This window comes from Bombus fervidus, chromosome 6, assembly GCF_041682495.2.
Source record: "Bombus fervidus isolate BK054 chromosome 6, iyBomFerv1, whole genome shotgun sequence".
Taxonomy (NCBI): Eukaryota; Metazoa; Arthropoda; class Insecta; order Hymenoptera; family Apidae; genus Bombus; species Bombus fervidus.
In genome coordinates this window covers 18,034,817-18,061,498 of record NC_091522.1, presented here as the reverse complement: position 1 = coordinate 18,061,498, position 26,682 = coordinate 18,034,817, and the positions used below count along the sequence as shown (strand labels likewise).

The 26,682-nt window shown below is 42.7% G+C and overlaps 2 protein-coding genes across 16 annotated transcripts in view; one reads left to right on the top strand and one right to left on the bottom strand.

Annotated features, from left to right (window-relative positions):
• Positions 1-34: 34 nt before the first annotated feature.
• Positions 35-6,041, top strand: LOC139987899 (26S proteasome non-ATPase regulatory subunit 2). The gene is made up of 13 exons (XM_072004695.1): positions 35-2,624; positions 2,735-2,911; positions 2,987-3,173; positions 3,247-3,546; positions 3,623-3,705; positions 3,784-4,019; positions 4,078-4,216; positions 4,294-4,414; positions 4,510-4,712; positions 4,781-4,871; positions 4,938-5,225; positions 5,310-5,504; positions 5,590-6,041. The coding sequence occupies exons 1-13, from the start codon at positions 2,284-2,286 to the stop codon at positions 5,797-5,799; spliced, it is 2,571 nt and encodes an 856-aa protein (XP_071860796.1). The 5' UTR covers positions 35-2,283; the 3' UTR covers positions 5,800-6,041.
• A 1,044-nt stretch (positions 6,042-7,085) lies between these two features.
• Positions 7,086-26,682, bottom strand: part of Unc-115a (actin binding LIM protein Uncoordinated 115a) — a 30,355-nt gene continuing 10,758 nt past the window's right edge. For 2 of the 15 annotated variants that reach the window (XM_072004645.1, XM_072004640.1), the window contains exons 2-15: positions 19,863-20,023; positions 19,313-19,478; positions 18,252-18,489; positions 17,513-17,831; positions 16,263-16,334; positions 15,447-15,633; positions 15,022-15,281; positions 14,677-14,938; positions 14,510-14,596; positions 13,101-13,201; positions 11,611-11,680; positions 10,721-10,803; positions 9,200-9,403; positions 7,086-8,981 (exon numbers count right to left, since the gene is read on the bottom strand). In XM_072004645.1, coding sequence (XP_071860746.1) covers positions 8,868-8,981; positions 9,200-9,403; positions 10,721-10,803; positions 11,611-11,680; positions 13,101-13,201; positions 14,510-14,596; positions 14,677-14,938; positions 15,022-15,281; positions 15,447-15,633; positions 16,263-16,334; positions 17,513-17,831; positions 18,252-18,489; positions 19,313-19,478; positions 19,863-20,023 — 2,324 coding nt within the window. In that variant the 3' untranslated portion in view covers positions 7,086-8,867. Of the gene's footprint in view, positions 8,982-9,199; positions 9,404-10,720; positions 10,804-11,610; positions 11,681-11,905; positions 12,004-13,096; positions 13,202-14,509; positions 14,597-14,676; positions 14,939-15,021; positions 15,282-15,446; positions 15,634-16,262; positions 16,335-17,512; positions 17,832-18,251; positions 18,490-19,312; positions 19,479-19,862; positions 20,024-26,682 lie in introns of those variants that run through there. The other 13 variants (XM_072004654.1, XM_072004642.1, XM_072004643.1 and 10 more) reach the window with 13 other exon arrangements.

Genomic DNA, 26,682 nt, shown 5'->3' with positions numbered 1-26,682 from the left:
TTCTTCGACGAATTTCCCTCCCTGGTTATAAACGGCATTTTCTATCGTAACTCGTAACGTAACCTTTTTATTCAAGTATCGATAGAGTTCGTTTTCTGTTATTCGTACGATCTAGCAACGGATGTACTTGCTTATATCTCACTTCAATTAACACCGGTTTCGTTGAATCGTTCGTTTCGGATTATAGTATGAAAAAGATCGCAAGAATTTTCCTCGAAGAGATATCCTTCACGCATCGGCGATACGCGTGTGCGCAACACTCTTTTTTTTTTTTTCTTCTTCTTAACGATTAGGAACGACAATCGTATTTGCATTTACGCGATAGCCTTAAAGATTTGCCAAATATATACTGTTCTAACAAGGTCGCGATACTCAAGGTATACGGTCGGAGAAACGAGAAGTATCGACGAGTAGCGGTTAATCGAGCTGGACATATCTTTCGGGTAGAAAACGATTCATCGAGCGTAGCACGATGTACCTATCGAACGATACGCGCGAAAAAATCAGAAAATCGAAAGAGAAGAAAAATTATTCTCTTTCTAACGTGATGCGTAATAGGGACAAGGTATTCGCGCGGATGAAACGCGGTTATTGTTTGATGCGTTAGCGAAACAAAGAAAAAGAAAGATACCGGAAATAACGAAGGGAGAATGAATAACCGACCGCGTGTACGACGATCAACGATCGAAGTCGGTCGTTGCGTGCACATTCGTCGCGATGAAAAGTCGAGCGCCTCGATCGGATTTCATCGAGGTCAGTCAGAATTGTCCGAGTATGGGACGAAACATATCGTCCATGGTAAACCTGTCTAGGATGCGAAATCGTCGTCATTGATAGAAACTAATTTTCCTTCGCGCGAATCTGTACGCAACGATGACTTCCGATGCGTTTGTTCTTCGTTCCGATCTAACGGAAACGGATGAAAACGGATCTAGACGTTGTAGAATCATTCCTGAAACGTTCCTCTATTTCAAAGAGCAATAAGACTTTTCCTAAGATATGCTTAAGATGACCCGATTGTACGCGCGTGTAAAAAGTAATTTAAAACACTCGATTAAGAAAGAAAAGAATATGGCAGGAAAAAAAAAAGAACCGCGGCCAAGTGACGTTCGAATTACCCGGTGTATGGAATTTCCACTTGGATCGAGAAGAGAAGCGCTCGCAGAACGTGTTATTATCTTCGTTTTTTAATTTAAGTAACGTCATGTTTAGAGGAAATTGTACTGTTCACGGAGGAAAAAAAGAAAAAATGATTGAAGTACGCGCATTGTTCGCGAGGCCTTCGAAGCGATTAGACAGATCGAACGATAACGATTTTCCACGCGATTGTCAGCAAAGTAGATTTTTAAAATAGAGTATGACGATCACGTGGAATATCGTGTACGAAGCAATGAGAGAATGTGATAACGTTTAAATAAATAATCAGGGTACAAAGGAAATCAAGTTTAGGAACTTCTTATCGACGATACTGTGTATATATATATGTATATATATATATATATATATCCTATGCAACTGTATATATGTACGTATGTACGTATTGTTACGCATTAAACGTATAGTGTAATTACGATACTTTTGTTACAACTAAATAAATTATAACTTTAAAGTATTACTCGCTAAGTAACAGGCGAAATCTTTCTCTTCCTTTTTTCTTTCTTTCTTGTACCTTTCAATCTTGTATCCCATCTTTTCCACTGTTTTAGTAGTACGAGTCTGTTTGTGTCAGACGCGAAGATTGAAATTCGAGAGGTTCGCAGGGCCTTGGTTACTCTGTGTAACTGACAAACGAAAAAAAAAAAAAAAAAAGAGAATCGAATCTGTTACACGAAGAGTCGAGAAAGCGTCATCAAATATTTTCACGAATCTCGTCGATGTAAAAAATAATTTTCCGTTAAGAAGGATTCACTGAGATTTTGCAAACTGCAACGATGGCTAAACTCGGTTCGCGAAAGGAGTCGGAAATGGTAACCATATTGATAAAAAAAATACCAAGATTTTCACTCATTTCTAATCAAGGAAACGTTTGTTAGAACGAGGAAGACGCACGGTTGCAAGAAGAGCTGTACCAGTTGGTCGACGTATTGATGGTAATAATAACGCTATATGCGATTCACTTTCTTAACCTAATAACTGTCATAGATACGCGTGTAATTACATTACATAAAGCGTTAGCTGCTAAAGCAATTTCAAATTCAAATCCAATCGTTACCTAACTCAAATCTTCGGTGTCACGTCGATCGCATTTTTTAATTAAAATTCGAGGGGAAAGACGAAGACGCGATGTTGATATCCCTGAGTCAACTTCGATTGTTGATGCAAACCTCGACAACGTCGATGACTTCCGTACCAAAACCCCTCAAGTATTTGAAGAGCTCGTACAATGATATGAAAAACGCGCATAAAAAGATTCGAAGGAGGGACGTGAAACGGCAATTCGCGGAAGTATTGAGCGTATTATCGATGGCTGGGGCCACGCCTGGTTCCAAGGAATGTCTGCGATATTGCACCGATGGTGAAGTGACGAACCCTGGTGAGTGGGGTCACGAATACGTCAGACAGCTCGAAGCTGAAATCGTGGACGAGTGGACGAACGCTCCTGTAAAGGACGAGGACCGTATCAGGTATTTTTACGTACGAAGAAACGCGATAATACCAATGATATATAAAACGAATGGATTATAAGAAACGAAATGGAATCTTTTATTCGTTTGTTTCCTTCTCTTTATGGTAGAGCACAGCTTACTCCTTTGGTGAACGGTATCATAAAATTCGACATGAAGCACAACGCCGAAATACCTGGATGCGATCTATGTTTGGAGATCGATCAATTGAACTTTTTAAACGAAAGTTTGGATAATACGAATTTTGAGAGGGTTTGTCGGTATCTGGAGAGTTGCGCGGTCTACAGGTGAATTTTCCGAAACGACAACCAAATAAATTTAATCAACTTTATCCCGTTTTTTAACCTCTTTCGAACGGTCAGCGAGGATATCGAAAGAAGACAAATATTGCAGACCGTGGTCGACCATTATCTACGATTCCAAGAATATTGCAAAGCAATGTTAGTAGCCCTTCAATTGGGAGACTCGGATCTTGTGCACAAATGTCTCACCACCTGCCCTGACGATTTAATGCGAAAACAATTGTCATTTATACTCGTGAGACAAAGGGTAATTCATCGGTTTCTACGCGAGTTATTCGCGTGACCATTGTTGTCCATTCGCATAATTTATCGCTCTTCAGGAGAATCCATTGAAGAAGGATTACGAAGGAGGCGATGCCAAGGATATCGAAGCTATCTTAAGCAACGGTCACGTCAATAATCATTACCATTTGCTCGCGAGGGAACTCGACATTCTGGAACCCAAACATCCGGATGACATTTACAAAACCTGGCTAGAAACTAATACCCTGAGACGAGCGGAGTACGATTCAGCCAGGGCCAATCTAGCAGCTACGTTCGTTTCCGGTTTCGTTCACGCTGGCTTCGGTCAGGACAAACTGATGGCGAACACCGCCGATTGCTGGGTTTATAAAAATAAGGTTTTCGTATAAATATCAGAGATTTTTGAAATAGAAACTTTCGAAACAGCTTAAATCGAAGAAAACTGTTTGACAGGAGCACGGAATGCTCTCGGCAACCGCTTCTTTGGGACTGATACACATGTGGGACGTAGACGGTGGTCTGGTACCGATCGACAAGTGAATCGCGTCTCTTATCGTAATGGAACTATGATTTATAGACAAACGCCCGCGGACTAAGATACGTTTACTTCGCAGGTATCTCTACACCAACGATCACAACATCAAAGCAGGCGCTTTACTCGCGATAGGTTTGGTTAACTGTGGCGTTCGCAACGAATGCGATCCAGCGTTGGCGCTCCTCAGCGACTACGTGTATTCCGAAAACGTTACACTGAGAATCGGAGCGGTTTTAGGACTGGGTTTGGCCTACGCTGGCTCGCAGAGGTCCGATGTTACGGAACTTTTAACAGGAGTATTGGTAGACGAAGCAAGTACGTTTACGACGATTAACTCCCAGTACGAGATATTTTCGAGATGGACAATTTTTAGGTACCATGGAAATCGTGTCTCTCGGAGCAATCGCGATAGGTTTGATAAACGTTGGCTCTACCGACGCCGAAGCTTCGTCGACGCTTTTGCAGAGATTGATAGAGCTTACACCTCAAAAGCTGTCTAGTACCTACTCCAGGTTAGAGACAGAAGTATATCTATCGAATACGTTTCACGACTATGCAGGAGGGTGTTCGTTTGATCTTGTTTTTCTAGATTTCTACCGCTGGCGCTGGGCATGATCTACATGGGTTGCCGCGACATCATAGACGCACCTTCGGCTGCTCTCGAAGTCCTACCTGATCCTTACAAACTCGCTGCACAGACTATGCTGGAGGCAATGCTTTCTTCTTTGACAAAATGCTCTATGAGCATACAATCCTGAATAAATATTATAATCTTCGGGATTCGAAAATGTTTCATTGGTCTCAGGTGTGTGCATATGCCGGTACAGGAGATGTATTGATCGTTCAAGGATTATTACGAATTTGTTCGGAACCGGCGAACGGCGAAGGCGTTCCCGTCACCCCGGTTAACAGTCCTACGAGCTGTTGCTGCGATCAAAGGTCTCGAATCGTCGAACTTTCTGAGAAGAGAACAAAAGAGAAATTAGAAGAGAAGCATGCAGGATCAAAGTAATCGCACGTTTATCTATCGTTAATATCTACCGCCACTTTTCTACAATTTCTTGGGTACTGCTCAGGGATATTGGATCGACGCAGGCCATAGCTACCTTGGGTGTCGCTGCCGTTGGGTTAGGAGAAGGAAAAGAGGACTCGAGGATCTTCGGACAGGTGATAAACGGTCCATAAACACGAATAAAAGTGATCGGTCTGTTTGCACGAACGATCGTTTTTCAGATAGGAAGATACGGTCCCACAGCTGCGAGACGCGCAATGCCGCTCGCTCTAGGTTTATCGTTTTTGTCGAATCCAGACTTGTCGGTCTTGGATGTACTGAACAAATACAGCCACGACAACGATTCTGACGTAGCTAACAATGCGATCTTTGCTCTCGGTCTTGTCGGTGCTGGGACGAATAACGCGCGTCTCGCCACTATGCTGAGGCAATTAGCCTGTTACCACGCGAAGAATCCCACGCACCTATTCCTCGTTCGAATTTCCCAAGGCTTGGTCCATCTTGGCAAAGTAAAAAAGAACGATTATAAATTGTATCGATCTTAATCGACGAATTAAATCGATCGGTTTACTAAATAGAAACTTGTTTATCAGGGTACGTTGTCTATATCTCCTTTGCGATACGCTTCCAAGGTGTTGGACAAGGTCGCCTTAGCCGGATTACTGGTAGTCCTGGTGGCGTTTCTCGATTGTCAAAATCTGATCCTATCGAAATCTCATTATTTGATGTATTGTCTGGCGCTTGCAATGGAACCTAGATGGTTGGTCACCTTGGATGAAAATTTACAGGTACGTTCTGACCATTTTCCTCGTAGGTAAAGATAATTTAACGCTACGGGAACATTGGAGACCGATCGGATTGTATCTTGATCAGAGTCTACCGGTGTCTGTGAGGGTTGGAAAAGCTGTAGACATCGTGGGCAAAGCTGGCAATCCTAAATCCATCTCTGGTGGATACGTTCACACGACACCAACGTTGCTTTCCTCCGGAGAAAGAGCAGAACTTGCTCTAGACGAATACGAGGCGTTGTCCAGCGTTTTGGAGGGCTTCGTTATTCTTCGAGAGAAATCGAACGTTTCTTAGATTTTCCGCTGGAATAATAGAAGACAGTGGATAATAAAAGAACACGTCAGATTGCGAAAGGCAACGCTGGGACAAGTGATTTATTTATTTCATGAGATAGTAATAAGAAATACGGTCGACAGAAGTGTATTATGTAAGGCGAAGAAATTACTAGGAACCAAAGTGCGAACGACGAATCGTTTATATGATATATCGTAATGTATAATTTTCCATGCGGTTTTTAATAAAAAGTAAGAGTAAAAGTTTTCGAGAAAAAAGAATCGTTCGAAGAAAATCTTGTACAATAACGGATCGATAACCACACACGTTTGTAACGCATCACTTTGACAACGACGAGACGTGGAAAGTACGCAAGTGATACGAGCAAAGGTTGGATCGCGTCGTTGAATGCATCGATGAGAATGCCAAGAGACGCGTGAATACTAGGCGTAGGTTTGCGTTCGTTTAACTCGAGGGACTAGCGGAAGCAATGTGCTCTATACAACAGAAATATACATTGGTTCGCATTGCACGGTAATATACGACACGGTGCACCATGATCTGACAGCGGTCTTAAATTAAAATATATCATTAACGTATGACTCTTGTTCGATTAAAAACGAGCCGGAAAAAACGCAATAGGACGAAGAAAATAGAAAGAAAGTAAACAGAAGCGAGAAAAGAAAACGAAATGAAAAAACGTAAAAAATGATGCACGATCGACGAAACAAACGAAAGTATCCTCGAGTAACGATCGAAATTTGGCTTCTATCGATAAAACATTGCAAATAAAAGAGGAATATTGCAGTTTATTGGTTCTGAAAGTGTGTACAAAAGCGGACTAACTAGGAAACGAGAAACGATATCACGCGAATAAGAGAACTCTCTGTTCCTGTCCCTTTTCGTTTGCTCTGCTAAATATACGCACGAATGATATATTCTTTCACGCAGAATACATGATGATTACTTTTCTCCTTAAATTTTTTGTTTTTTTTTCTCTTCGTCTGACGAGTTCGCAAAGTCGCATTGCACAAGATCATGGAGCACGTTCCCATCTTCTCGTAACGAAGCCGCGAGAAGAACACGCAACGCGTACTTTATCGAAAGTGCTCTCTCACGACTTCACGTGTTCAGAAATCTCCGCCGATTTATATATATATATAGGCACGTATGACTCAGGGCGAGACGAAATGTAGAATAAAATGTAATTTTCAGCTCGTTCAAAGGACGCACATCCCCGCGTGTATGTTTTTCCCGCCAGATCGAAAACGCACCCCATCGTTATTTCTTCTTTTTTTTTTCTTACGTTTTTCATTACGTTTTTCATTACGTTGTATAGTTGCGACCGGTTCTGATATACGTCACGCTTCGCGAAATCGTACGAGAATTTGTATCCCGTTGAATCGAATTTAACAGTTGCATTTCAACGTACGCACACCTTTTCTTTCGCGTCTTCAGCTTGCCGCCTGACATACTCGCATAAGGTAGAACAACTGGCTGTGATAAATGTTATTTTTTTTCCCCTTTTTTTTTTATCTTCCCGTTTCTTCATAATTTTCGTTTATTCGAATACACATAGATACGTTCGCGATATATATCTCTAATCGCCCGTACTGCAGAACGCTTTTTCGTGTATCGTCGATACAAGTCGAGGGAAATCGAGTTAAGGAAAATCTTATATCTATGTAGAGTAGTTTGCCAACAGATACGTCGTCTGCGCGCATGTGTTGAAATAGCGAAACAACATGCAAAATTGACGATAATATTTAAATACGTTGATAATTACGTCATCCGGCAAGCTGAACTTTCTATCTACTTATATGTATCTTAAATTTTTCATGTTGCTTATAGTAAAATATAATAATAATAATAGTTAAAAATTAATAATAATAATAATTATAATAATAATAATAATAATAGTGATAGCTCCTATGATAGCAGGCAGCGCGTTTGTGTTATAACCTTTTGCAAATAGTAAATGTGTTCTGTGATTCAAGCGAATTCTCAAAATGGTGTATATACGTATGTGAACGTATATATATATATATACACATATATAAGTATGTATACATATATATACTTCCTCGTACTTCCGTTGCTTCTTTCATCCTTTCTGGTTCGTTCGTTTATTTACAACAACGTATGTATGTCAGCTACATAGTGTTACCATTTCTCCGGCTTTTATTCGCTTTAAATCTTGCACATCTTCCCGCCGCGCTATTTTTATACGTCGACATTCGTGGGAAAAACTCTAAGTTACAAGACGATGTTCCTGTTAAATGATAAAACCTCGGACGATGTTTGTCACTCTTATATTCCAGCTACTTCGCTAAAATTATTACCCATCTACCGTTTTCACTTTTCAAACCGTGAAATTCATGGTCATGAAAGTGTACATGTTAGATACAGGATGACAGCTTCCTCTTTCTCAAAATCGTTCCCTCTGAAACGATCATCGATAACAGTAGCAGTCGATGTACGACCTTCCTTCGTTAATAATGTCGGATCAAGCGTTTGAAGGTTTCGACTTGTTTCCATTCTCCGTTTCGTCTTCGACTTGTATTTACGGCAGGTCTTTTTTTATTAAGCACAGAAACGGATAAACATATTTTTCTCCCTTATTCTTATGAACAGCGACGATTGTCCCGAAAGAAGCACCGAAGTCACAGGGTGATGAAGTAGTTTGTCAATGATTAGAGTCAAGCTGCCTGTGGATTCGTTGCTGAGAGAACAAAATTGACATCGAATTGTAGTGCGCTCCTTTGTGTCTATGAGTTTGCGTCGTCGTGTGAACGACGAACGCATGTTTATACGCGTGTGTATGCATCTATACGTTTCTTTGTGAGTGTATGAGGCTACGATCGAGATTCTCTCGATCATTTTTCATCCACGACGATGACGATGATTTGATATCGATGTTCGTGATCGAAGACCAGTACGGATCGTTGGTTCCCCGAACGTGTGTTCCTCATTTTCTTCTCTCTCGTTATACACCTATCACGCTGAAGGAATGTACACTCTATAACACGATAACACAGTCGTGACACGATGAAGGTAATAAGTAGAACACGTAGCGTGGTTGTTGCCGGTTAAAACAGCCGGGCTCGTCTTTTAATTTCGTTACGACGCCATTGCGGTAGTCTATAGAACTCGGCACGAGTAAATTGAAGAACTGCCTCGAATTCCGCGTCAGAAAGGTGCCGCTGGAAAACACAATTAAACATCAGTAAAATAATCATCTCTATTCGTACCGTCAGTTTCGACCATTTGGTCCATTCATCGACCAATTTCTCTAGGTCCTATACTTTACTTTTTTTTTTTTTTTACGAAATAAGAGAGGAATTTATTGCAAAGAAATTCGAACGTTATTCTAGCGTCGTCCTAGACTCAGCGGTTATAATTAAATGTTTTAATAACTCACTTCGAGATTGCAACGATCCACGTCAGCGGGCAGCCTGTAGTTGGTGATGACAAGCAAGTGGTAAGGGTAGAGTTTCGGTGGTTCGGACGGCGCTGTTCCCATATCTGGCAGTGATCTCCTTACGTGATGGCCCCCGTGACTTCCGACTACCGAACCTAGGCCACCTGTATACGTGGTAGATGATGGCAGCATTCCACCATCATTCTGAAGCACCATTCGATCGTTAATTTCGTTGTAACGCGATTCATTATGACGTGTGATGAGCGTTAATAGCGGTGCAGCCGTTCAAAAGCTTCTCGCATGAAATTTCAATTTTGACTTTCTGCTTGAATCGATACGGTTAAAAAAAAAAAAAGAAAAAAAAAGAAAGAAAAGAGAGAGAGAGAGAGGGAAACGTATACGCTCTAAAAACATTTGCGAGAATCTTTCATCTCTGCAACGGAACTATTGTTGCACGTTACAAGAGTCAATATATCGCAGCAACAAAAAAGTTGGCAAAACACCGCGTTTGTTAATGACTGATTCGACACAACTTAACACGGGACAGACCACAGAACTATGATCACATGGCTAGACTGAAACGAACGATAGGAACTGGCATTTTACGGATTAATTCTTTGATTCGTTGCTTTTCGATAGGAAATCGTTGCGTGCACGTGCATTAAACTAGTCGATACGATTGTTGCACGATTTGTTCTTTTACTTTTTCAAATACTTTCGACAGACCAGAAAGACAAGAAAGCGATCCGGGCACGTGCCACACACGCACAAACTCGTGCACGTTAATTTCAGTTTAGGCGTATAGTTCCGTTTTCCGTCACGTACGCAAAAATTATGCCATGGATGCAGAATATGCAGTCAAATCGTGAGAACAGCGCAACCACGCGTCAGTCTCGTTAGCGTTATTCGAGATTTCATCTATTTTCGAAACTCGTACACGCGTTCGAGGATCACGATCATCGCACACGATACTCACATCGGTGTTATCACAAGGAAATGATAAAAGAAAATAACGAACTACGTATATGTCGCGAATCTATCGGTCTACGGAATGAGCAAGCCGACTCAGCCTTCGGTCTACGCTAAGACATTGCGAACGTTCAGCTAAAATCTCGCGATCGTGTCCGATTCTTTCGCAAGATACGAAATCAAATGCAAACTTCAAATATGCCAAGGCGAGAAAAAAAAAAACTTGTACAAAAAGATGCAAAAAAAAAAAAGGATCGATTAAAAAAAGAATATCGCAGCAAATATACAGCATGTGCATGCGTAGATCAATGTACAGACTAGTATGTACAAACGTTATATCATACATATATAAACAAACCGGCAGTGCTCGTTATGTACAAACACGTTTAATCCGATCGGTCTAGTCGAACGATTTTGCCGACGCTCGATTTCTCAGTTCTACGCAAACCATCCGTGTCACGAGAACTCACGAAAGTGTTTAATATTACGATTAATGCGCGGCTGTGGTAATATGCTGTTAAATATAATTCATATGCAAAACAAGCTACAAACCATGCTAATTCGCCGGGAGTAGTATGGGGCTGTGGTACATACCAATGCCCGTCGATCCACATCCGTGATGCTGCCTGTCGATACTAAAATTGGGGGAAAAATGGGAAAGAAAACCATGTCAAACCATATTGCACAAACCATTTCGATATGTTAAGTACAATCTTTTCTTTCTATCGATCGACCGATCGATCGTATTCCGTATCGATGGAAAAAGAAAACTGGAAAACGTAAGAGATAACGTTACGTCAACGGGTTAACGAAACCAGTTGAACTTTCGAGGAATGCGATCGGGAATACGATCGAATCGATCAAATAACTATAAGCGAATGTTCGATGATTATATTATACATATGATTTGAATTCAGTATCTAAGCTACACGATATGACCAGCTGTCGATGATCAAAGAGTTATCGTGTCATTAAGTCACGTTATTGGCGAATAGGAGGTACTGTCATTTGGGCACACTATGAACTCCTCTGGTTAATGGATCAAACAAATCTTATTATGCAATCTTTAATCTAACACGGAATCGTACCGTTCGAATCGTGATACTCAGGCGTAATGATTAAATCAAGATAGAAAAAAGAAGAGATAGTGTCTATGATAGAGCAATGATGCATTAGTAAAGCATGCTCGGATATTAAAGCCGTATAATCAGGTAGAATAATCGAGAACAAAATAGTCATTCTCACGAGCTCTTTCTACTCGTGAATTAAAAGAAAGGAGAAGTAAAAATGAAAAATTTAAAAAAAGCATGTACAAACTGAAAAGTTCGATTGTACTTTCGAGAAAGAGAACTGCAAGATAACCGTGTGTGTATGTGTGTGTGCGCGTGTGTGTGTTTGCGTATGTGTTACGTGTGATTGGTTTCCTTTCTGGGTTTACTCACTATCTGATTTGCCAGACGAGAAATCAGTGCTGTGCGTCTTGTCTCCCATCCCACTGAACGAATAATCACCCTAGACGACAGAAAAGCGTAAATCTTAGAAACAACCGAGGCACAGGGATCCGTGATTTAGTCAACGGATACGATAATTAAAACGTGTATCATTATCTCTACAGCATATATATATATAGATCTTTTTTTATTTTTTTCATTCTTTATTATTTTGTAAATATCAGCAACAACGGTGCAAGAAGATTTTTTTGTTTGGTCGTCGATTGTGACGCGGTGCAAGACTTACAGGGAGAGCAGATACAGAACCGCCGGTCGAGGAGAAGGTGTGACTTCGCGGTGCCAGACCGTACCCTGGCTTCGGGATGTGCCGAAGGGAGCTCACAACTGGTTTCAAATCAGTCAATCGACAGTATTACTGATTAGTGTCAACGGGAATAATGGAATCGTTCATTCCCATACGAATGCCCAACGTTCGCCAAAAAATACGTTTCATTAAGGGGGGTTTTCATTAAGAAAAATAAAAAGAAAAAAAAAAGAAAAAAAAAGGGTAAGAAAAACACACATTCTGTGTATAATTAAAATAATTACACAGGTTGTCTCGGTTCCGCTCGTGTACAAGATTGAATCATCGAGGGATTTCACTCTACTCTGTTATCTTATATACGTTTTATCTCGCTTCGCGAACAAGAGGATCGAAGTTTGTCTTTGACGATCTTCCTTTTAAGGGCAGACATAGAAAAGAAAATCGTCGAAGGTAGAAGAGAAAAGAGAGAGAGAGAGAGAGAGAGAGGAAAAAAAAAGTAAAGAAATCTTGCTACTATGTAAAGATAAGTAGTACCCTCTTCGTTCGAGTTTTAACTTCAAGTTTTGTCGACCTGTTTATATCGCATCTCCACGGCAAAATGGTGGAACGTACCCGATGTTCAAAGTGCACAAGCGTTATTTCTCGTTCGATACTGTGCAAGGTATCACGTACGTGTGTACAACGAAAAAAGATTAAAAAGAATATGTATATATAAATATATATGTTGTACGTACGTGTGTATACATATATATATATATACATATACACACATACACACACAAAATATATAATACGTATGTACGAAGAAGCCAGCACCTATGTGTAGTACAAGTACGATCAACGTATGTTTCTTCAAATAAGCTTAAGAGAACAAAAAGCATGCCTCCCGTGAAGACAAGTCAACGAATCATCGCGTCGGTTCAAAGCGTTTTTCTCTCGATCTTTCTTACGCGACGGCTGCTCTTAAGAAGTCTCGTACGTTCTTCTTTTTTTTTCTTTTTCTCTTTTCGCGATTCGCTGAAAAAACGAATCTCAGACCAATGAAATTCGCTCGCAGTACGCTGTCACGTTGTCAGACAAGAGAAAGAGAATCTCTGTTCCTTTCTTTACGGTGTACGCTAATTTTGGACTTGACTTGAGATCAACGGTAGGTAAATTGGAAAGTTCTCGGACTCACCGAATGATAGTGCCTAGCGGCGTTTGGAAGAGTGAAGGCGCGTTGAGTACCAAGGGGTGGATAGTTTCTGGGAGCCGGGGAACGTGCCGATGACCTCCCAACTGCCGCCCACGCAAACACAACACAAACACAAAAACACAAATAGAGACACGATGATACAGGTAGCGGTGTTGGCTAACGTAGATAGCGATAAATCCTATCGACTTTTCTTTGAATGTCCCAACATTGGAAGATATTGCCAGTTCAACCAGGCTAAAATATCTCGCAAAAATACGTCAGCCTACTATCGAAAAGTATACGTACTGTAACGATAATATTCCTTTTCCTGTACGCAAAGCGATACAAAGTAATGCAATGCTGAAGAGATACAACTTTCATGCGCCCAAACGAAAATATGTACACGCAAATATACGTACATATATGTATATAGCACGATATTGTACAATAGCGTACTGAGCGTATATTACGATTATCTTCCAACATTGTGTAGTAATTAAAAAAAAAAAAAAAAAAACAGAAAAAAAAAAAAGAAAAAAAAAACATTCCAAAAAGGTATGATAGAGAGATAGAGAGAGAGAGAGAGAGAAAGAGTATGAAGTTTGGAGCGATATGTGTTTGTGTATGAATGAATGAAGTTGCCAAGAGTGGAATCTGTAATAGATATTACCATGCCAGAAGGGGGAAGAGAGGAATAGCAAAAATGTTGACTAGGTTATGGTATACGTAGATGTAAACATCGGTGAATGATCACGTATGAAATAATGGGAATCGATATTACGCTACTTGAAAGAGGATGAACTTTTCACGCACACTATTTCCGTTACTCGAATTGGCGTATGGAGAGATAATCGAGAGAGATAAGAAGAGGCAAGCACATCGAAGGTAATATGCCGACCACATGCAGAAGCGGAATAAATACATCACCTGTCACGTTAATGGACGCCCAGTGTGTGCTGTGGTATTTGGTGCTATGCCACTTAACTTATAAACTCCTGCTCGAGTAGTTTACACGTACTGCGTGTTATCGTTCGTTAATCGAGCATCATCTCCCCTTCCCACTGCAAGATTCGCACGTTGCTACGTTGCGATCCACGATAGAGAAATTTTTTTTTTATTCTTTTGTTCTACATCTTTCTATCCTTCTTTCTTTTTTTTTTTTTTTAGTAATACGAAAGGAACGATCTTTTTTCGCTGGCCCCACCCCCGCTATCGCCTCGAAATCTAACGAGCCGATGTTGCATTAAACGGTAGAGTGGTAAATGTTAGTGTTATGTGCGAACGTGTGGACATGTATGAGATGAGATTATCACTTAATGTTAATGAAACGATCATGAGATATATATGTATATATATATATATATAAATATTTAATGACGACCAGATTCAATATGAATCTGAAAGAAGCTTACCGTTATAGCTGGGTCCTACACTCGATCTGTAACTGAAACCATCGTCGTCTTCCCACGGTCGGGCGTGATCTATATTTCTCGATGGCGCTACGCGAAAACATTTATACAATTTAAGTACGAGCACCGGGGCAGACAGAGAGGCTAAAAAGTGAATCGTGATAACTTACAAGCGCCAACCGGACTCTCGTATCGCAATCTGTAAGTCGGTTCTCTGGCAGCCGATGGAGTTCTCGATGCGTTTCTTGGATCGACGTTCGCGGCCTTGTGTCTCAAATTTTCCCGATCCTTTTCACGATCTTGCAAGAACACCTTCGCTATTCCAGTGTCAATTTTACTTAGCTCGTCCTGTTCTTTCTTTAGCTTCTCCTCCACCTCTTTTATATACGTCTTGTTGTCCACCTCGTCCTCGTCGTCCGATGCAGGTACACCCTGAAATCGTGGATGGAAACGTCGAATCGAGAATAAAATACGAAATAGAAAGCTTACAAAGTAAGCGACATTCGTGGTAATACCTTGTAAGTGTCGGACCATCGCCTACGTCTCTCAGGATCTGTATAGGGATAAGGCGGGGCAGGGAAATCGTCTCTTTCGATCGGCGGTTTGGTTCCAGGAGGAGGTTTCATGGCGTCCGGATAATGCGCTAGCTCTATTGGCTCGTCATTATCTACTTGACTGGCCGGTGACTTGGGCCTGGTCTCGCTGAGAGCATCGACCAGAGCGCGCATTCCAGATCGGCTGCTGCGTCCGCCACTGCTTCTTATCGAACGTGACGCTGAAATAAAACGACGACACGTTTTAGCGACGCGTGTATATCGTCCGCGATCCAATTTCTATATTTCACTAGGCTGCGCCAGAGAATCGATTATCCTTTCTTTTTCTCGTTCGCAGTAGAATTTCGTTTCATTCGATCTTAAGAGAAAGAAATATAGGTACTTACAGCTAGGTCTATGAAAGTGTGGGCTAGTCGGTGGTTTGTCGTACGGCTGTATCGGACGTCTCAAGTACCCTTGGCTCGGCGTTTCGGTCAAGTACGAATAAGTATAAATCCTAGACACGTCTTCGGATGGACCACGTCCGTACTCTCGCAATATCAGTCCAGGACTGCCAGTTCGCGCAGGATAATACTGAGGCAATTAACGTATATTATCACGGCTAAACTCGTTCTCTCTGTTCGATGGATCGTAAAGCGTCTCTCATACGGCTAATTTTCAGCTATTTACTCGGCAAATGAAGATAAAAACTTAACGCGCTTCGATTCTCTCTCAAGATAACCCGCTGCTAGGAATACCACTGAAAAACCTTGTATGATCGCATACGCCAGCTTCGTCAAGGATTTGCGAATAAATTGACATAATGACGTCATCTTGAAAGGTTTTCGATGAAACGTAGTATCTCTGTTGACTAAAAGCCCCGTTATATTCGAGACACTCTAATATCGTTCGAAGGCTGGGCAGAGGAGCGATACAAGGTTAGTTGGAAATTATGCATTGCCGCTGGAAGGTTTATCCAAAGTCGTATCGTAGTTACTCAAGATCGTTTTAAAGAAAAAAAGACGACCGAGTAATGGAAAATTTTCGAGGGCGCTACACCATCCACCACCAGCGAAGAAAGGTTTCAAAAACCCTTAACGAAACTAACCGTTACAGGATGAAATCGCGGAGATCTACGAACCGTTTTAAAGTAGTATTTATTAAATAATCGAAGGTGTCTCTTGAGAGAGTACTTGTGCTAGGCTAGGAGATACATGGCATACCTTGCGACTGAGGCTGCTGTAAGGGCTGCAGAGTGATCCGTTCAGGCTTGGCGTGCGTGACCGCAATGAAAACTATACACAATGACCGTGCCAAAAAAAAAAAAGGAAACAACAATTAAGAAAGCAATAATAATAAAAATGAAAAATAATAAAAAAGATAAAAAATCATATAGTAAACTGTTGATGTATGTACTTATACATGTGTGTATATATATACAAATACATATATACACACACACACACATATGTATGTATATAAAACTTAGGACATCGAAGCGTGCGGCAAAAGTACATGTTAAGGAAACAAATGCATGTTAAAAGCCACGTAACACGTATATATATATATATCGTCGAATAAAATGGAAACGAAGCTATACACAAAGCTGGTTACGAGTAAAAAAAAGATAGATACTTTAGGTTCTAGAATGATCTACTCTAAGTGGCTGTGTATAACGAACAGAAAAATTAACCGAGCAGCAAAAAACGTCTCGCGTGAAATACGTGTTGTACAACAGTTCAAATATAAGCACGATGCAAGCTGAACTTCGTGTTTCATGTTTTTTCAGGCCAGAAACGGCTCGAAGGCAACATACTTCCTCCTCTTTTGGTTACGTTTTTGTCTTCTCTACAATCGGATATAGCAAACTTCAAAATCCAAGTATGCGCACGGACACGATTTAGGTCGTTCAACGGTGTACGATGCAATTGAACGAGGAAAAAATGCAATTGGCGGACGTAGTGTGGCGTGCAATTACGAATATCGACGTTCGAAATGAATGTTATATGCGGCGATTGATCACGGCGTTATAAAGTAACGTATAGAAGCGGGCGACGTTAGATATTACATCCGCACGGAAAATGCTAATGGAGTGCGCTTCTTCTACCAAGTTCAATGACGCGTGAATGATTCCATGAAAAATGAATGGCAAAAGAATCGCTGCTCAGTGATCAAGACGGACAACGATAAAACGACGAAACAAACGGACCGACCACCATCTATACACAAACGAATACGCAGTAACAACGAATATACACGTATTATACAATATTTTACAGAAACAATACACAGTTCTCGCCAGTTCCAATTTAACGATCGATTCGCGGTTACGACAAGGTAAAACTCGGAAACCTCGATCCTATTTTCTTAACGATCGATCGAAAGCGATCGTCATCTCGATGAAAATAGCGAAACACGTCCGACGGTCTTGAACTTTTCGCTTCTTCCAACCCTTGGATTCTCGCGGTCTTACCTGCATCTCCGAAGCGCTGCTGGAAATCCGTTCCGACTCTCGATGCTGCGGCGTGTGAGCTTCGCCGTGACCATTCACGATACCGTTCGGACCGCTAGGACCCGGACCGCAACGGGGATGCCATATAGCTGCACCCTGCAAATACATTTCCTCTCCATCGCCGAAAGGATCGCCACACTTGGTGCAACGAGCGCAGGTCGGATGGAAGTGATGATTGTCTCCGGCCTGTAACACCTTTCCGCTGATGTAACGGTTGCAGTAGGCACATTTCACGCCGAACTGCTTCTGATAATCCTTCTCGCAGTAAGGCACTCCATCTCTGTTAATCAAAGCGAAGGAATTTCGTTGGTACCGGTATCTGTGTTTGGCGGATGATCTGGATAAACTGGGTTACCTAACGTTCGACCGGTGACCAGCTTTCTCCGATCCTAATCTCGCGCATTTGGTAAATATCGATGCCCGGCAATTTACTCTGGCTATCAAAAACCAGCGAAATTTCAACGCTGTTCGAGCTCTTTTCTAAATCGTGCTTTCTCCAGTTTCTTTTTCACCTAGCTATGTTTACACGTATATATAAACTACACCTATTTATTCGATGAAAATTTTACGAAAGCTCTACGATCTCCAATTAGAAATCTCTCGATACGATCGAAGTCATCGTAGAATACCAAATCGGAGATATGAAATGTAAAGTAGGTGTTTGAGGGATGAGAAACGGATAAGCAATTTTCCCACTCACTTTCCCATGTATTCTCCGTGAAGCACGGTGTCACAGGTGTGACACTTGAAGCACCATACGTGCCACTGTCGATCGAGAGCGACCAAAGCTTGACCTTCCCGTAATTGGTTTCCGCAACCAGCGCAGGCACCGGGGTCGGAGGGCCCGTCTCCGGATCCTCTGGTAGCGGAGCTATTGCCGACCGGCGTCGAGGCCTCTCGAACCGGGATACCGACGCATCGATGACACAGAGCTTGACCTATAGATAACGCTCGGTTAGTCGAGATTGGACAGATCCGGTCGACGATCTGACCGCGAACGACCGACTCGCTGACGCATACGCTCTATTGTCTTTTATTCGAGAAACGAACACGAATCAACGATCATGCACGCCGTATCTTCGCGGCTGATTCATCGTTTGTACGCGTACAAGCAACGCGGCGTAACGTCAACTCGCGGAGAAGAAGCATTCGTGGTTTGTTTAGTCGTTCGATTTACGTATTTTCGCGTATATAAATAGCCGACCGTACTTGGTCGCCGTCCATCGTTACGATCGATCTTACGATCTTACGAACGATAAGTTCTCACGATGATCGATAAACGCGTTTTCTCGTGTTCTTTCGAGGACCAATTTTCTCTGAACGCGCTCTATGCGCTTCTAATCGGTGGAGTTGAAAGGTCGGAAAACGAAACAGAGAATCGAAGCTTCGTGCGTGTATTTGTGGAACTAGTGCTCTAAAAATACGCAGCTTTATCGGCATCCTCGACCAGCCAGATCGATAAAGCAATGGTAAAGGATGCGCATAAATATTTGCACGGGATAACAACGGGGAGAAGCGAAACGGGGCAAGTTTAACTCGCGATACGCTCGTTTCGACGCACGCATATTTTTAAGCGTTCGCCGCGTAATCGTTACAAGGCCACGCGCGCGTAGCCTCGTTCGATGGCGATATACACCTAAGTGGTAATTTGCTTTAACAGGTTTACCGGTACTCCAATTGCGCCGATCGAATAGCAACGAACTCGAGCCTCGCACTCCTTACGAGGTGTGACCGTTTCGCTGATCCTGGAAGGAAGCTCACCTTGAACGAGGGACACCTTGGTCCCTTGGCCGAGTAACGGTTGCCTACACCGCTGGCAATGGAAACAATTCGGATGGAAAGCGTGCTTGTCCCCCGCGGTGACCACGTCGCCCTCCACGTATTCTCCGCAACCTGCGCACTTTGTCCCCCAACGTTCTCTGTAATCCTGAAAAATTAACAAACCCACACGAGTCCGTTACCGACTATTCAGCAGACATCGTACCGAAATTCGTCGTCGCACCGGACGCGATGCTTTATTTGCGTATTTGCCAAGATAAATACTCCGAACGAACGAACAGCTTTTAGCGAATCTTACGCGGAGATTTTATTGGGAATTTCTGCAACGTTCCGTAACGCGATATACCGCGACTGTTTCGTCCTTTTCTTCTTTGTCAAATATTTCGAGGCGAAACTACGAGAAACAAGAAAAGAAAGTAAAACAGTCTCTATTTATCGCGTTTCGAGTTACGCGCTCTATATAATCGCGGTCCTCTCGCTTTCTACGTCATTCTTATCGTCGCCTTGGTTTCTTTTTCGTACGTTCCAGTACCTTGGTGCAGTAGTAAGAGCCCTCGCGCGCGAAAAAGCCACCTTGTGCCAAGCTCGCGTTGCACTGAGCACACTTGAAACACCCTATGTGGAAATACTTGTCCTGCACTCGTAGCACCTCCCCGCTGCACTTCTTCTTGCAAGACTGACAGAATGTTTTACCTGTAATGAAAAAGAACGGTGCGATTTTATACGAGATACAGGATACAACGAATCGTTTAAAGCGTAACGGCATCGGTGGATGATGTTCGGGATTTCGAGTGGCCGTCCGTTTGACTCGGACAGCGCACCTGCCTCTTTTGGGTAAGTGCGAATTTTCTACCTGCCAAGTTTTAAACCTTACGACGAGGACCTTGTCAAGAGGCTAATTAACAGCCTAAGTGCCCGATGAGTTCGCTCTAAAGTAAACATCCCGCGTCAGTCAGCAATACCAGAGGATATGCGTTCACGAGGGTACACAATTGCAGGATCGGAAGGAATAGATCCCCATCCCGTAAAAGCCATGGTAAGAAGGAAAACCCAGGGACCGAGAATTAGTATATAAGGACCATGCTAAGCTTCTTGAAGAAGTTTTGCAATAGTCTCCGTCAGATCGTCATACTCTTCGTGTTATATTACACAGTGCAAATAAATTAACTGAACATAATACTACTCCGCATCTTTAATTTACCTCCACGTTGAGCGTTAAATCTCGTTCAAGGTTCGCGATATCAATCGATCAGTTGCAACCTCACTGACCGTCAGTTAGTTGAGAATTCGCAACCAAATGAAATTTTCTTTGCTAGCGTTCACTATGCGACTACGAAGTTGCTGTTCGCACGACGCCCGTTCGACGACATTCTGACAACTCTCCAACAATTCTGACTCTTTCCCATCATGCTGCGCTCTTAAAGAATTCTCACGTACGAGATTCGATCTTTGTACGTAACATCGTGCATTCGAATCTCCACTCGCATTTCTAGAATCGCTCTTTATTCGCAACCAATACTTTAAAACTGGATTCACGACGGTGAAAGAGAAAAAGGTCCGTATTGCGTGTACAAAGCAATCGAGTTCTAGGAACTCGAACCGTACGTAGCTCGTTGTATGCTGGAACCATTTTCCACGATAATCAGGGTGTACGCTATAAATCCGGCAAATTAAAAACAAACTATTTCTACATTCGCTCGTTTCTGCATTCAACGTCGGATGGTTAATCGCGCGAAATGACTAACGGGTTGATGTCTGACAAGCCGATTGCCGGGTATTTTTATCGCGATCGCAAAGTGCCGCGAAGGGTGATACGGTTGTTGTTCTGTGACCGCGTTTATTAGGGTTAACGTTGAGCCGCCAACTTAATTTGTCGATCTTAGTTCGATGAACACCATAACCATAACGAGCTCGCGCCACGTGCAACGATCGTCTCTTTCAACCGATCTCCAGCGAACGACCTATATACGCTATGTATTAAAGTCTCTCCGTGCTTCGAATCCAGACTGGTCTGGTCTCGTTATCGTCGACGGTTAATTTCTTGAACGCATTGTTTCCGCGAGGAGAAAAGATATCTCTTCCCAGCCCGAACTTTTATCTACGACTGTCGGTCTTTCACTCGTCGGGGATAAAAGTCGCGCACAAACGGGTACTCTTTCGTTTTATTCATTTCTGTCCGAATAATAGTCGCGTTCTTTACGAAGAAATTTGACCGACCACTTTGTCCAGACTCGAAAGGGATAGCTTTGAAATTTAGCAGTCACGCCGATTAATAGCAAATGGAGTGGAACTGCTCGTGGGTTTTACATCCTCTACCGTAACTTGTTTCTAGGAAGCGGAAACGTTCTCGTTGCATCGACTGTTTCTTTAAAAACAAGCTTTTGATTCTTATCGTTCGCGAACGGCAGCTCTCTAATTGGATCATGGTAATAGCAGTGATATTCTTGCGCGATACAAACGTCCTATATACCAATCTTTTCAACATTTATGCCAGCATCGTCAATTCGCAACGATCAAATAATCAAACGATGGAGAACAGCTGTGAGAACGATGAAAATTTCAAACGAAATGTTGCGCGTCTCGAAATTCCATTTATCTCCCGCGATCGAGCGCGATTTCTCTTTTACCTTTCTACCGGCCTAACTTCACACGGACAATTACCGCCTCTTTCTCCTCTAATTATTTCAAAAACTAACGGACAGGTCTGTCGTGATCTACAAAGGTAAGTTGCCGCGTCTCTCATGAATTTTCAGTCGGATCGGTCAAGCTACCCGTTGTTTCACCCGCGCACACACCGGAGCATGATCGATTCACGAAACTCGTAAGACGATCGTGTTCCTGGCGGGTCGGCTCATTCAATGGAGTTGGGTTCAATCGACACGCGACGCACGTATCGCTCGAATATGGCGCGTTACACGCGTAATCCGTTCGTCGTTCAACTTCTAAAGCGTGACTCAAAGCCTGCTTACCGCGTGCGTCAACGTGTCGTCTGCGAAGCGACACGACGAGCGAGAGGAAAAAAAATGGAGAAAAAAGCGAGAGAACAACGAAAACAAAAAAGGCGGAGAAGATGGAGGGGGACGAAGAAAAAGGCGGCTCGAGCACTTGTCAGAGTGCTTACGCTTACACGCGAGCCGCGTATCGAATCCGGGTGAAGGTCTGACTCTTTTACCAGCGTTGGAAGCGGTCGGGCCAGCTGTAGTTTCGAACGTGGTCGTGAATTTGTCGTCGTCAAGACTATGCCGATTGGAAAGAACGATTCCGTCGTCGCACGATCGAATCGTTGCGTTGCGTACGATAAAACCTGCACGATGCAAAGATCTTTCGCAATAATTTTCAACGTCTGCCACTTTCCATTGGGTTAATGGACATTTCGGTGTGTTTCGCGTCTGCTTTTCGATTATCCACGTGCTTGGTAACGCAAAAACGGCACGGCCGCCCGGTTTTTACGTTAATTGGACGCTCGCTCGATACGCTGTTTAACGGCGATCGTACCAATCACTGTGTACCTCGCGTCGATCGTAATTAACGTTTAAACGACGTGGCAGATACTTGGCCGCGCGTCAAGACAACGTTCGACCGATGAAACCTCTCGATAAAACGATTAAGAAGAAAGTTTTCTTGGAAGGAAGGAGGAAAGGGAACGGGGATCGCTGATCGCGTAACGATACGCTTACGTTCGTACCACTCGACCAGAGTTTTTATATCGGTATGACCTGTGCTGACCTAGAGAGTAAATACTCGGATGTGCACGGTTCGATTACGTAAAGCTTATAAGCGGTCTCACGGAGCAGATTAACCGGGAAAAGTTAGACGCCATTGACGCGAGTAATTTACGAAGGTCGTAAGGTGTCGAGATGTTACGATCTCCTGCTGTAAACCGAATCTAGGACATCCTTGGACACAGTGTTCTCCGTAAATCAAGTCTTACAGTTTCTCAGGTATTATTACATTCCCTTGTGGTCTGGATCGAGGAGTTTCTAACGTAGTATCGCGTCCTCGACGATATAAACTTCGAGGTTTTCGGTATATTACCACATTCTCCGGAGTCCAGAGTCGACGAGTTTCGAGATTTCGATATAAGTAGGAGTTTGTTTCAGTTCTCGGTATCGTAGGAATGAGAATTCGAACGAACGAAGGAAGACTGAGAGAACGCTTATGACAGACTATCGGAAACGATCGACGAGCGATTTAAGAAACGCGCATAAAGCAAGTGCTGGATGTCTTTCTAGTTGCACGCGCGTCGTGTGTCAGCGGGAATCGTGGAAGTTGGAAGTGAGAGTCAAAGTTCACAGAGAACAGAGTCTGAAAAAAAAAAAGTGCCACGTTGAACGAATCACGAACAAACTATTATCGTAGTATCTCCGCTTTATCGTTCGTATAATTCTAATTACTTTATTTTATCCGTACCGCGATATCTTTCCTGCGCTTCCTACGGTATTCTTAAAGTAATATATACCAAGTTTCCTAGCAAGCTAAAAATAAATTTCTTTATAACGCTACACCTTCCAACATCCTGCGTGTGGTGCCAATTGCTCGAGTTTATTTCAACGTAGCGCCGCGTTTCTCCTAAGGCGTGAACCTCCGACTCGATGTTTGGACAAGCTAAAACTAGCCACCCTTGATGTAACGACGCGATCTATCCCCCGCGTCTGCGTTGTCATCGAGCAAGACAAAGGATAAAATAACAGATATACGTACAACTTGAGATATACCTGGTTACGCAACGATCGACTCTTTCCTTTTTCCTTTTTAATATCCGGCTCCCAGCTCCGTATACGACGATGACTAGCGAGAAGACAACCACGAACGTAAAGTAAGTACCTCTTTGCTCGGCTAGTAGAACGACCGGCAAACGCGTTAAAGGAAATAACAGTACGATCGTCACACGACCAGTCCGAGCGGCGGGCTGACTCACGCCGCAACTTTTTCTCCGTCGTTCACGGCTTCCTCGCGGTGAAATGAAACGTTCCTTTCTCGCCTCGGGAAACGCAACGATCATTCAATTAACGTACATCCAGTAAATCCGAGCGATCTCTAAGGTTTACCTTGGAAACGCTCTCCTAATAGTCGATCCTTGATCGGCATTGTTAAATCACGATACTTTATGTTGGACTTTGTTTGCTCTTCATTCGTATTTTATAGTTTATACGGTAAATTCCATGCATGGTTCTCGTCACGCGAGACGCAGGATACTAAATAAACCAAAGCCAAGGACAACCGAGTATATAACTTGATTCGAATTACGGGGAATCGACTCTATGATCCAAAGATGCCAATCTGGGATTAATCTTGGTTAGATCGGATATAGAGCTTCGAGGTTTGCGTGACAGCCTCGATGATGAACCGGTGGAAGAACTTTCCCATGTGTACGAGAGAATCCGGTTCTACTAATTCAATGATTCAGTCCCCCGTCAGAAGCCGTTTCTTCGTTAAGTTGTTTCGAACGCGAAGAAATCCCTCGTTCCTCCTTTCTTCGTGTACGCGCGTTCATCAATTATCTCCATCTATCTACGAATTGGAATATTGTTACGTAGGAGAAAGAAACGAGACTGCGACGAGACTCGAGATTCATCGATCGGAAAAGAAGGAACACTGGTTTATCTCGTCGTTCGGAGCCGATCGATCGTTATGCAAACAACCTCATTTCCGTTGAGTATGGTGGAACAGTTGGCGGTCGCGCAACTCCATTATTTCGTAATTCGCTTTCTCGATGGATCGATGGATACTTGGGTCTCTTTTCTTTGGTGAAAAAAAACGTGGCTGCGATTTCACGTATGAAACTCCCGTGTCTACCGACGGCGAAGGCGATGCCATCATCCGAACGAAAATACGAGATGATTCAAAGATGGGATCGCCGGATTTCGGTGGTCATCGGAGACGAACGGAAGGTCCAATTTTAATTGGTCGCGTAGGTACGAGCTTTCACGCGATATAACGACTCGAGGAAATTATATTTTCGTGTGTGGAAATACGTAGAACGTACGAAGATAAGAATAGTTTATTGCCGTTACCTCGTGCAATGCAACGTGTAACATTTTGCAAACTTGGAAAATAGAACCTAACGAGCGTGCTTGTGGTAAATGTACAAAATAGCTTTCCAAGCTAAATTTAGATAACTTCTGAACCAGCCTATACGTATACGCGAGCCAAATAATTACATCGTGCCGAGTGTATCAAAGACTTTACACTGTTCAAAGTCGATTTGTCAGGAGATACGTGACATTTTTTCGCTACGGCGAGACGATCAGTCTCGTTTTCCGGACGTATAAATCAAGCTTTCTCGCTCGTCTCGTTTAGTCTCGTTTAGCCATGGTGACACCGAGCTGAATCGCCAAATCATGGATACGTTCAAACGGAACGATATGGTCGAATCGCGAGTCAGACCGAATCGTTTATTTATCAAAGTATTTATCGAAAAATCGAGATAAGATAAGCGTTCGGACGTAACTCCTGCCATTAATATAATATAATTGAAATTGCAAAATTCTTTCCACTCTTTTTATCGATGGCGATAATGTAGATCCAAAAATACGTACGATTGTCAAAAATCCGTGTTTACCACGTTCACACGGCGACAAATTTAAAAATACGCGATGACATCACGCCGACTCGCCGTTCGTATATTTGACGTCACCGTGCTGTCACGTGAGTTAAAAGCAATTCTCACGCGGCTGTATTTTCCGCGAGCGATTTTTACTGTCTATAGGAGTGCTCGATGACGAGCAATTTTCATCTACCTGCTCTGCTCGGTGATAGTTAAAGTGCACAGAGTCAAGGAACAATTTCGCCAGAAATTATTTGCGGTTTCACAGACGGGGATTCTCTATTTGCTTCCATTTGGCAACAATTTGGCTGCAATTTCCACATCGATACGATACGATACGATACGATACGATATCGCGAGTCCGCCATGAAACTCATTGTTAGCGAGAAACTTCGATACGAGGCGTGTTCTGTATAGAATAAACAGAGTTTGCTCCGTCGAAACGGCACACCCTCGACGACCACGCGTCACTGGCGCCTTAAATTTACGCTAACTTTCGATCCACTGCTCGTGTAGGGTTAAAAACTGCTCGTGTAGGATTAAAAGTTACTCGTCGCAGGAAGTCCGGTACAAGATCGCGCGAATAGCAACCCCGTAGAATCCATTGATTTAACCTTTTAGCACGTGCTAGCTGTTACTCGTTGGAACGATCCTAAAATATTTTTTACCAACAATCCGGTCGTAATTTTTACAGAACTTCTACGGAGGTCTGTTCGATTGTAGCCGTGAAACTATTAGTGGCTGATTACGATTAGTCAGGATGGCGGTCGCGGAGAACGAAATGACGGGAAGAACGACGAATACA